We start from the raw sequence: 12,351 nt of genomic DNA, 5'->3' as shown, positions 1-12,351 counted from the left end.
GACATTGTATCACGTTCTTTTGATTTAAATATTAAATTCCATCTTAGTTGCAAACGGAAGGTTCCTGAATCCCTGTTAACATAATTCTTAATTCTAATTCTTATGAATTTATAGTCAGTCAGAACATTGTTCTGGAAATCTAGTGTGTGGCACAAGAATCAAATCAAAGTTTGTCACATGCACAGGACACAGTAGCATTTAAATGCTTACTTACAAGTTCTTATAACAATGGTGACTCGTTTCAGCAGCCATCCAGAACCCTTCTGCTGGCCCTGCTGTAGAATATCAAAATTCCGTTGGACATCTGAAAGAGAACACTTGACACGGCCAACAAAAGAACACTGTATAAACATAGTCTTGCTTTATTTGAGGAAACAAACACTTCGTCATTGAGACTTACATTTTGTTTGAGCCAACAGACCCAAAGAGTTCATGTTTTGTCACTTAAAACAATTTTAAAAGCAATGCATTTAATTCAACATAGAATAGAACAAACTACTGGAGCTCATAACACACAGCCTAGTTGTCAACTCACTCTTATAACCCTTTTACATTGCAAAACCACAATACAAGACAGTTCAATTTAACTTTAGGACATGAGAGCTGCACTAATTCACAAATCTGACTTTGTAAGCGCAGTTATCATTCATAATAGCACACCAATATTGTTTTTGTTGTAAAATCTCATAGTACCTGAGAATTTATATTGTGGGTGTATGAGAATATACCATTTCAGGTAAGCTGATATATTTAGAACACAATTAAAGGTTAATCTACACATTGGAAATATCTGTAGTTTTTCCAAACATCTACCTGCTGTGTTCAATTCCAACAAAATCAACTGCATGTTGCTCAGACCACCAATATCAGACTGAAGTCAGTCATCACAAACAGGCCTATCTTGTAAATTCAATGTAATTACAAAGGCTCACAGCAAAAATACAATTTCTCATTTGAAACAATAGAATTTAAACCAATATACTCTCACATGCTTTAAAATACTTAAGGCTAGATCAAGTGCCATTGGTGAGAGTGCCAGATTTCTAAAGTAAGCCACAAATCAATAGTTATCTTGTCACCAAAAAAGGGGGTTATCCATCAAATATTTTTCCACATGTTTTACCCATGTCCAATCAGAGGTAATTGATGCTGTCTCATAAATACTAAATCATACTGACACACCGTCACTCGGCTTTACTGTGGCAGTGGCCTAAGAGTTGAATATAGTATTATGTGGGTCAAATTCTCTTTTTTAAAGTATTTATTTAATAAATAACCCCCTAAGTGTCGTAACCCAAGCATATATGACTGACATTGCAACCTATTCAGTTTTCTGTGCAGCAATTAAAAGTTAACCAGTTTTGGCATGTTTTTCAATATGTCAATACATTTAAATATAGATGGTATCAACACAGGAATAGAGCATATATGGATAAAAAGAGGGGGTCACATTTTTTACCAAGCTGCTTGGGTTACAACACAGCAAAAAACATTGATGCAACAAGTTAAATAGCGCATTGAAACTGTACAATGAGTGGTCATTTCAGTATTAATACATACAGAGAAAGGACACGATGCTTACAGCTGCACACAGGGTATCTATGCACTTCCATGTAGCGCGTAAGTATCCCTGTAAATAAACTACTGTGCCCAGTAAGAAAAAGTACATACCAATGGGCTACTCCCAGTGACACACAGTGTCACAAACATTATGGCATTGTATTCTTTTTTCTTAAATAAAACTTTTTAATGATACTGTACATTTCATAAATATATTTTACAATCAAGAAATAGATACAATTTGTATCAACAAACAAAGGTCATTTCTAGACATTTTAGGCTTTGTTGTTTGCGGTACTTCAAAATGGGAGGGGGGGGGCTCTCTTCCGCTCTCATCATAAATATGAAACATGCACCTCATGTCAAAATAAACTAAATACTAACGTGCATTAGATATGGCCCAAGACCTTGATTTCAGATCATATTTTACTCACTGAGAAAAGAAACTCTAGCTTTAGAAATTATATTATAACCAACACATTTCACATCATAATGAAACCTTTCAAAAGTGAGGGAAAGTAGTGAGGGGAAAGGTAGGCACGCAAACTGTAAGCCAAATGCCAGAAACAACCCTGACGGCAGCCTCGCATTCTGAGTGTTTCACAGGAAGAAACATTTAGGCAGTGTGTCACACCTTCTCATGAAGAGACAACAGGCCCAACATGGCCTGCTCTTAGTTCATGAAAAAACAAAAGTCAACAAAGCCCCAAAATTCTTTTGGGCAAATAACATTCAGAAATGTTTTTTTGTTTTCTTTACATGTGTTCATTTACATGGGTTGTCTCTCAGCATTAATAAGGAAACGGATGCTTTTCTTTAAAGCATTTTGCTGAAGAGACTTAACCAGTTCCTTAGTAATTACAAATAAGTCATGTTAGACACAATGGAAGTGCCATTAAGTCACATGCCAGGTCCCAATGATATATACACATGCTCAAAATGATTCTAATAATGTCCATGTAACACAGTTACATTAATGTAACTAATCAACACTGCAAGCCATACAATATACCATAGGAAAGGCTTACAACACTGGTGTGATGTTACACTACTATCCAATCAATTGTCTGCATCAAAACTATAATCGCTTTATAATGACAAGGTCGATTATCTATCTTTTTGGCATTATTTCAGCAGCTTTGAAATGGCTTTCATGTGTCATATGAGCACAGGTGTTTTAAAGTCTGCTCTTTCCCAGTTCTAGTTTGGCTTGCTTATATACGTGCACTCACAAGTTCTACCAAAATAGTAGCTTTGTAAAGTGAGATTGAGAAAATATATATCATTCTAAATACTTACAGTGCTTAACATTTAAAAAGCAAAAGAGACTGACCTCGACAACATTAGGATATTCATTGAAATCCATTAAACAATGACTGGAGAAGTGAGGTCATTCAGATATAAGGCCATTAAAATGTAAAAGTTCATGCTCTGAGGTATGGTTGCACTCACTTCCCTCTTGTCTTTTACCACAAATCATTGCACAATAAACAACAAAGTCACATAGTATTTACATCAGTGTCAGATATGCACAATATTATCTAGGTATAGTGAACTAATTCCTCACTGTATCAAATGATAGATGACTACGTTTAAATTCAAATACATAATCTTACCATCAGTCAAAGTTTCCCTTACATTTGATTATAATGATTTGGGGTTTCTGAATTTCATGAGGAGAAATTGTTTTGATGACAATCAAATAACTTCAAATATAGAATATAATACTATTCAGACAATTGTAGCTTCAAAAATGAAATAAAAACACTTAATGGCAAGACCTCAGCTTCGTGACAATGACGGCAGCGAGTTGTTGTGGGTCCGTCAGATGAGGGTTTTTCTCCATGACAGAGTGCACCACAAAAGCGGGGAAGATGTTGCAGAGGTTGCGGTATGTTTGGTACTGGTGCTCTGGGATGACATGGCGCTCCTGGTGCTCGGCTTGAGGCGGGTTCTCCCACGGAGACCTCCAGATCTGCTCCATCTTGTCAGGCATGCTGCGGACCATCACCCGCTCACAACACGGCTGCATCAGGCTGTTACTCAGGGGGTACGAGTGGTATCCATAGGATTCACTGCCGCAGGGCAGCGGGTCCCAGCTGGCATGCTGCTCGCGGCACAGTGGGGGTCTCCGCTGCCTCATGGGGTTACTCTCGTACAGCCTGGAGTCTGAGATGCTGTCCATGCGTGTCATGCCCAGGGAGCGTCCTGGTTGCGAGGACTGTGACGGGAGGACATTCTGAGGTAAGGGGTAGTCCCCTGGGCAGCTGGACCTGGCCCCAACAGCAGGGTGCTGAACATGCGGTGCCAGATGGGATATGGACTGCTTCCTGCTTGGACCCTGCTTAGGCTCCTCAGGGCCATAGCTCTGCACTCGGGTCAGGGCCTCGTGGTGGAACCCACCATGGGAGAAGGCCTGGAGTCTGCTCTGTGCAGGAGACTGCTGCTGCTGCCCCTTCATACTCTCATCCAGGCTACTGTCCACTGAGCTCACGTATAATTCCCCATAAGAGGAGAAGGAGTCACTGTTAGAGTGGCTGAGGCAGGGCTCAGGGCAATGCTGGCTGGGATTTCGCTGATAAATCCCATGCTCATGCTCCATGCTACAGAAGCTGTCCACGTTGTGCATGCTGCTCATGCTCATGTTAGAAAAATCACTAAGCATAGAGTAGTATCCGTGGTCTGTGCTCACAGAATCGTACTTAGGAAACTGTTCACTGTAAGTGACAGAAGCACCATGGCTGTTGGTGACTAGGATGGGTGGGTGTGGGTACTGTACACTAGACATGTGCTCCAGGGAGCTGTGGGTGAACTGGAGGGAGCCGGGTACTGGGCTGCTGGCTGATCGAGTGTTCAAGGCACCAGCCCCGTGGCTCTTGGCAGGCTGCATGGTGGGCACGCTGAGGGCAGACACGAGGGAAGGCACAGAATTTGCCTCAGGCTTACGGACAGCAGACAGTCTCTCCTCTGGCTCGCAGGCCACTGAGCGGATGCTGGGATCAGACTGGCGCTTGGGGGCCACACGTTTAGCCTCAGAGCCACTGTCCCCCTTAGCTGTGGTGGGTCCACTGCCACACTTGGCCAGGGCCCCCTCGCTCATTGTCTTTACAGCAGACAACTTGGCAAACGCTCTCAGTTCATCAGCCACTGACCGCTGAGGCTGGTTTGCACGCTCTGGGTGATAGTACTTGCACTTATGTCCATAAGTGCATTTTTTCCCTGTTTAAGGTGATATAAAATAGAGCACACGTTAAACAATATTGACATCAGCAGTACAACCACAAAAATACAATCATAATTTGTTGAAACAACCTACCATATGGACAGGGTTGCTTTTTGTGCTCTGGAACAACAGGACGCTTGCGGAGGAAATTCTCTAAACTTGGACCATGTCTTCCTAAAGGATCATCAGGTGGCATGAATCTGAAACATAAAAGGAGAATATGCTTAGTTATTCTGTAGTTAATTATACTCCCTACCCAAGTCGCTGAGGGCTCTGATGACTTACTTATCATTGACAAATGAGTACATCAGCAGCCGCTCCTCTATGAACTTCTTCCACTCCGGCTTCTCGTTCTGTAAGTCCCTGTAGTTGTCATTTGACACAATAATGCCATCAGAGTCACAGGCCAGCTTCACTATGAAGCGATCATCATAGCACACCACTCTCCTTCCCTGGACTCTTCTAGATGGGGTGAACACTAGGATCTTTTCTTTCTCTAGCTTCCGCAAAATGTCTTGGTCTGTGAAAAGAAAAGCATTAAATCAGTGAAGAACAACAGTGTACAAATTGTTACACAGAACAATGTAGGCCTATGTACCTGTGGTTTCACATTGACATTTTCATATGCATTGCATTTGAAAACAAACTCAAATTAATTGTGGCTAAACATTTATCCAAACTCATGTTATTGTTTATTCAAAATTATATACTTAAAATGTTAGTTATTTTTCTAACTGTGGGACGTGATTTTTTGCATGGGGAAAATGGAGCTCAATGTCCAAACGTGTTGATAAAAAAAGCACACACACACACACACACAGATACCCCCCACCCCTCCCCCAACACAGACACAATTTTTAGAAACCATCTTGTCTAATGTGGCTAATTGAAGTAGAGCTTTAGTACCTGTAATGGGGGCATCAGGTCTCGACTGCTCTTTCCTCCAGGCAGGAACAAACACTGTGATGTCTTTGTGTCCTTTCTCCACAAACCAATCAACAGCCAATTGGATACCAAGGCAAGAGAAGACCTCTTTGTTTCCATGGCTACAAAACAAAACAACCAAATCTAGTAAAAGGTCTGCTTGTAAAGCTAATTCAATTACAGCCATAAAAAAAACAGATGGTTTAGAACATTCTGCATGAGGTGAGATTTGTTTTGATTGTGTGCGTCTAATAGAGACTTACCTCATCGCCACATTCGATCCATCAATGACGATAGGCCTGAGATTATCATAAGGATCCACAGAATCATCTTCAAGTGACACCTCCGGACTGACAGCCTCTTTGACACAGGGGCCTCCACGGGAGACGAACGTGCTGGTGTTACTGCTGGCTTGAACCTCCGGTTCTCCTTTATTACCAAGCCTTACAAGCTCAGCCAGAATGTCATTGATAAGGGCAGCAGCCCCTAACTTGTTCAGCACTGTCTCCACCTGTTCACCTGAGTATCCCAGCTTCAAGGCAAACTCCATCTTGGTTTGGTACTCCTTGTCGCTGGCATGTTTGAGCACTGCAGCGGCTTTGGTGTCTTCAATGCGGAGCTCTGGTAGAGTGCAGCTCTGGGAGAAGCTGGGCCGGTCCAGGCATGGAGAGCGACAGAGCTGCCGGTGAGGCTTGGTGGCACTGAATGGCTCTTTCCTCTTACAGCTGCCGCTATTCAGCTGCAGCTGATGCTGCTCCTCTGACTCGCTCTCTGAGCTGCTTCCCTCCTCAGACTCCCCACTGGGCTGCTGGGCCTCAGTCAGCTCAGGGGCCTCTTCCCTGCATGGGTGTTTCTCCATTTTGATCTTCTCCACCATCGACCATGCCGTCATCACGTTCCTCTCGCCACCGGAGATGTCCACCACATGCTCCCTCACCTCCACCACAGCCTGAGAATCATACTCGATGGCTGACTTCAGTGCAGCCAGCTGTATGTGTAAAGCCAACGTTAGACGCTCTCTCTTTCGGTGAGCTGGCGAAATTAAGGACACTATGTAATCCTGGAGGAAAACAAAGGGTAATTGTCAATAAATCACCAAACTGGCCAAATGTCATCCCTGTCTACAAGTACAAGATTCAATGCATGTCTAATTCGTGTGTAAATGTTAAGTATGGCCTCAGAGGAAATCTAAGGCCCATGAAAAGTAAAAACTGGAATGGTGCAATGCACCAGACTCTTCAATAAATTGATGTGTCAATGTTAATTGTATCCGTCCCTGTTCAAATAAAATATCAATCTTATCCATTTTCATAATGTAAAGGCTGAGATGCATGAGATTACATGAGCATTTAAACAATAAATATGCATACAGACCCAAGTGCTTTAAAACAAATGGAAACGGATTGCATGTGCTCCTGAAACCGGTACTTCGTCAGGTCTTGCAGATAGTAGATAGCTAGCTACTTCCATTAGTGCTTCAAGAGGCTCAGCCCATGAAATGGGTTGCCTAGCAACACAGCCCTGTCATCAGCTAACTGCTTTTTAGCAGTCACGACTAACAGAACACAGTCCATCTTTCTCTAGGCAGCCTGGCAAACATGGTTAACGTAGCATGCCTCAAAATATGAGATTTACAATGTAAAACACTAGTAATATAAGACGCATAAATCAATGTAAGAAACAAACACAACAAAAGCATTAATTCAGTACATTGCTACATATTTTCCCCAGTTTTATACAGATTGTATCCTAACCACCACATTGTCAAGAGCCAAAGCTAAGGGAAAAATAGACATTTGATAATCACATGAAAACAGAAAATGTCCATCTCTAGTAGTCTTTCTATGGTGTTCTTCTAGCAAAGGGTAAAAATAATATAATGAGCCTTATGATGAGCCTAAATGTTTTATTTACTTACTTACTTATAGAGCCTACTTATTTCCCCGCCTCTTATCAAAGATAGTGAGAGTCAAGACTATAGAAAACATAAGATAATAGACTAGATCTGGCCTGAGAAAGTGGTGGAATGAAACTACTGTACTTGATCCTTAAAACAAATATAGCTAGACTATACACGATATGAACAATAACCTATTGGGAAGAGACGAGCACATTCAATAACAAAAGTGGCAGATTATTTTCAGATGCCCTCACAACATCAACACAAAGACATTTGTGTATATATAGGAAACCTGGTAGCTACCCCACACAATACTGATGTGTTGGAATTTCCCTGGCACGACATGGCATAACAGCAAAGAAGCCCCATCCTTTTCCCCCTCCACAGAACAGGCTGAGACACAGCAAGGCCACAAGACTAAAGCACTGCACATGCACAGACTTGTGCAACCCTGTCTCATAGCAACAAGTGGAACATGTGCCTTCAGAAGCACTAGATGGTTGGTCAAGCTGAAACGTAAATGGAAGCTGTGGCCCCACAGCGAAGCTGCAAAGTACAGATATGCTGCAGTAATGGAGGTTTCTAAAGCACACAACACGATGAGTAAGTCAAAACGATCTCAAATAAGGGGTCATTTAAGTAACTATGATGAGGTTTGCAAAATGTTCGTAGCTGGTGCTGCTTACAGAATGAACGTTAGACACCAATGAATCCATTCTAAGGTGAGCTAATACTGATTAGATAGATAGCAAGATCCTACGAGTTTATTTAGCACATTTGGCATCATGTTTCAGCAACATTCGTGCAAAGGCTAGCTAGCTGGGCTAGTTAATACTACTAGCTAGCTCACAATCATATCAAAGATATAAATACCCGTGATCATATTTCCCATACATTACTGGTAACGTTAACGTCGTTGGCTAGATGAAATCGAGACCTGTAGACACTAGCTAGCTAACACATTAGCTGAAAAGCGTCCAACAGAAATTAACCACATCATTTAGGTCAATTTTGGCACTGTAAAAATGGCATCTATTCAGAGCAAAAAAAATACTCAAACAAGTTGTATAGCACTAGCTAACTACGTTTGCGAAGTAGCTAACGTTAGCTACTATTAGCTAGTTAGCTAAGAATGTAGCAGGAACGTTAGTTAACGTATACTAGCTAGCTAACGTTAGCAACATAAGACTGAAAACAAAAATGACAGTACGTTACATGTAAACATGTAACTCTAGTCAGTTACCAACTCCAGTGCAACAACAGATGAGCGTAATAGGCTAACGTTAGTTAGTACTAGTTAGCTGCAAACATTAGCCTGCTAGCTAGCGAACGTTACTCTCCAGTCCAGAGATAGATAGGCTGTTAAACACAAAGCATATGTTAACGTCCCAGAAAAGTTACATACTTTTGCCTTGGTGCAGTCATCTTCCTCGCCCTCTCCGACACGAACTATGATTATATTGCTGGTGCTGACATTTGCGCTGTCGCAGTTTGACTCAGCGGATCCGTAGCTGACCCTCACCCGGAAAATACGCTCAATGTGCTGGATGGAGCGGTGAAGCAATGGGCCTGCATTTGCGGGCACTGCCAGCTCCAAAACCATTTATTATGATAAATCAACGACCCACAAATACAACGCACTCAGCTGTCTAACGAATTGCTTAGTTGTGATGTTTTGTTCAGAATGTAGTAAAGTAGAAGATGTATTGAAGTTATATAGCTAGCTAGCTATTACAGTCTATTCACGAACATTACAGCTAGCTAAATATCATTCATCATCCCCTCCCTTCATCATTTCTGACAGCCTCCCACAGACTGTCTCTTAGCAACAAGTAGGACGCCCTCTGACGCCGATTCCGTGCAATGTCTGCTAAACTAAAAATAAACATTCTGGGGCCGTTCCAGGTCGTCTTTTTGCAATCCCGCTGCAAAGATGATCATATTTTAGAATATCTGCAGAAGGAATTACCACCTCATAAAGCCAGTCTACTTTAATCAGCACAGACTGTTTTAACTGCATATTCAATTTGGTTATTTATTTTCAGCAAACTTTTAAAAGTATTAGCTGACTCACGTGGCCTCAAATATCATAATAACTCTGGGTTTGATGGGCATTGCATCTACAGGCTGTTATCATTTGAAATGTGCATGTTGAACTGAAATGTGCATGTCTTACTAAATACTACCCCCCATCCCTTATTGTCTTATTATTGTAAAGTGGTTGTTCCACTGGATATCATAAGGTGAATGCACCAATTTGTAAGTCGCTCTGGATAAGAGCGTCTGCTAAATGACTTAAATGTAAATATAATCTAGGCTACTGTATCACAATGTCCTATGTAAAACTGTTTTTAGCCTCGACACTAATGACTGTCATAAGGTAGTTGATTATCTGTGCGCATCCTCTGAACCCCAAGCTGTGCCCTCCTATGTACTTATCCTTTACTTCCCCCAACTAATTTTCAAGAGATTACCACAATCCCCTCTTTACCTAGGTTTATTCAGAGATTGCAACCTCCATCCATTGTACTTCCCTCCCGCTGTTTTTCCCCACACACCAGTAAGTACACTCTTTTTAAAACATCTGGGATACATCACAAAAGACTTCAACTCCAAATCTTCTGGCCATCCTGAAGACAAAGCTTGTTTGCAGCCCAAAACATTGGAAGGCTATTGTTCTAGCATTCTATCATGGTACCCATTCGTAAAAAGCGTCTTCGAAATAGCATATTATTAACTTTGCAATATCATGAGTAGGCCTACTTTTGACAATATAGCCCTATGGGATGATTGTCATGCTATGTATTAGTCACTATAGTACAGTGGGATTTTAGACTGTTTGGAATCCTTATTACAGGATCAGAGTTAAGATTTAAGACAAAAAAAGTTAAAAATACATTTTATTTACACTCATAAATATACACTGAAATCAGTGAAAAATAAACATTCCATAAATAACTCTTAGACACGGCAAGTGGGCACTCACAAATGACTGTCATGAGGCAAAAAGTTGTCCATAGTGTAATCGCTTCATATTGTGACACCTGTGTACAACTGTTCTGTGTGCATTGGAGCCTGAGGGATGGAATGGACCAGTTGGTGTCCGTACATTGAGCGGTTATCTAAGAATGGAGCCATTAGCAAAGTGTGCTCTGGGGGCATCCCATAGTTTAGATATGGCTGATAGAATGGACCAGGGGGCTGCGGATGAGGCACATACTGGTTAGACTGTGTGCTTGAAACAGGGTATCCATTATTCAAAGGTGCAACATACATGTTTACGTTGACATCAGTGCCAGGAGTGGAGGTGGTTGGTTGTCTTGGGGGTGCCAAAGTTGATCTTCCTGTTGAGCTGGAACTAGACTGGCGAGATGGAGTCATGCTCTCTGGAGATGGCCCTCCAGATTCCAACAGGCTGGTCTGGAAGGGTGCTGATGCATTTTGACGATCCTGTGCCTTTGGCTTTAGGCACTGGCAGCAACATATGGACACAATGGTACCAAGTAGCACAAAGGACAGAAATGTGCTCACAACTATCACAAATGGCAAGTAGGCGGGTACTGGAGGGGAAAAAAGATAGAACAAAATGTAAATGCTGAACCACAAAGCACGATCGATGAATTGTATACATTGAACCAAAATTACTATGCCTGCTATTTACTTCTAACAGAAATGCTTTAACCTTTCCAAGGGAGAGATAATGTAGCCATTACAGTTTAAATGTTGAATACACCAAAAAATAGAAAATGTTGACACAAAATCTTACCTGTTGGTGTCATGTTGATTGTGTTATCGTTTTCAAATTCAAAAAATTCTTCCAGGTCACAGGAGCTCTGATCCAGCCTTGCCTCCGCAGCCATGCAACAGTAGCGGAGCGCACAGGTCCCACAGCAGTACTTTGCGTCCTGGCCGTCATACTGCTCTGGACACTGGAAGCCCTTGTGCCAGATCTTGTAAGAGTTGGACCAGCCATGGCAATACTCCCCTGAGCTGGCCACAATATGTTTGTGCATCAAAGAGAAAAATAAATATAAAGCAACTAAAAAACGCATCTTGTATGACAGGAAAAACCCTCACACCCAATTGGTGAAACAGTTGTTTGGAGCTTCAAAAAGTTCAAATCAAAAGCCCAATGACATGCTCACAATTGGGAAGAAAATGGTCAATGAAATATCAACAACAATTCAATTAATGAAAAAAATATGTTATCCAGTCAATGGTCAAGTTGTGAAGCAAGGCAGATCTGTGAACTTAATGTGAGTATGTGGCTATTTCACCTCTGTTTTATCCTCTGCCCCTCTCCCTCACACCTATTGTGTGCCTAATATGGGAGGGGCTTGAGCCATTACTTTGCTAATTTCATGTAGGCATGCCCCAGGCCAAGACCTGTCTGCACTTTTGGATAAGGAGACAATACTATATGGGCTAATAGGCTACTGGAGATTTTTTTTTTTTTCAATGTTCATTCAAATTCAACCAGCCATACTCAATTAGATATTCAAAATAGCAATGTGAGGTCTGGGTGTTATGTGTTACCTTGCATATTTCTTTGGAAAGTTGTTGGAAGAAAATGGAGAGGTCTGCATTCAGTGCAAACAAAAATAAAGTGAGGAGTTGAGGGAGGGAGCATTTGTTTGATACTACAATGTAGACTTTCAATCTTTAAAATTAATGATATATACCCTCTGATTCTTGAAGAATATAACTTATAAATGCCTCATGACCTTACTTCAACTGTCATACA

The 12,351-nt window shown here is 41.5% G+C and overlaps 1 protein-coding gene and 1 long non-coding RNA gene across 2 annotated transcripts; one reads left to right on the top strand and one right to left on the bottom strand.

Annotated features, from left to right (window-relative positions):
- Positions 1 to 3,077: 3,077 nt before the first annotated feature.
- Positions 3,078 to 9,375, bottom strand: LOC106567790 (putative ribonuclease ZC3H12B). Its single transcript, XM_014137530.3, has 6 exons — positions 9,013 to 9,375; positions 5,971 to 6,767; positions 5,690 to 5,829; positions 5,069 to 5,303; positions 4,877 to 4,983; positions 3,078 to 4,779 (listed from the first exon to the last, which is right to left on the bottom strand). The coding sequence occupies exons 1-6, from the start codon at positions 9,208 to 9,210 to the stop codon at positions 3,329 to 3,331; spliced, it is 2,928 nt and encodes a 975-aa protein (XP_013993005.1). The 5' UTR covers positions 9,211 to 9,375; the 3' UTR covers positions 3,078 to 3,328.
- LOC145860079 (uncharacterized) lies at positions 8,088 to 11,548 on the top strand. The gene is made up of 3 exons (XR_014380177.1): positions 8,088 to 8,210; positions 10,103 to 10,167; positions 11,429 to 11,548. It is a non-coding gene; the product is annotated as an uncharacterized LOC145860079 (long non-coding RNA).
- Positions 11,549 to 12,351: the final 803 nt, after the last annotated feature.

This window comes from Salmo salar, chromosome 13 (genome assembly GCF_965601325.2).
Source record: "Salmo salar chromosome 13, fSalSal1, whole genome shotgun sequence".
Taxonomy (NCBI): Eukaryota; Metazoa; Chordata; class Actinopteri; order Salmoniformes; family Salmonidae; genus Salmo; species Salmo salar.
The sequence above is the reverse complement of the archived record's forward strand: the minus strand, read 5'-3'. Positions and strand labels throughout refer to the sequence as shown.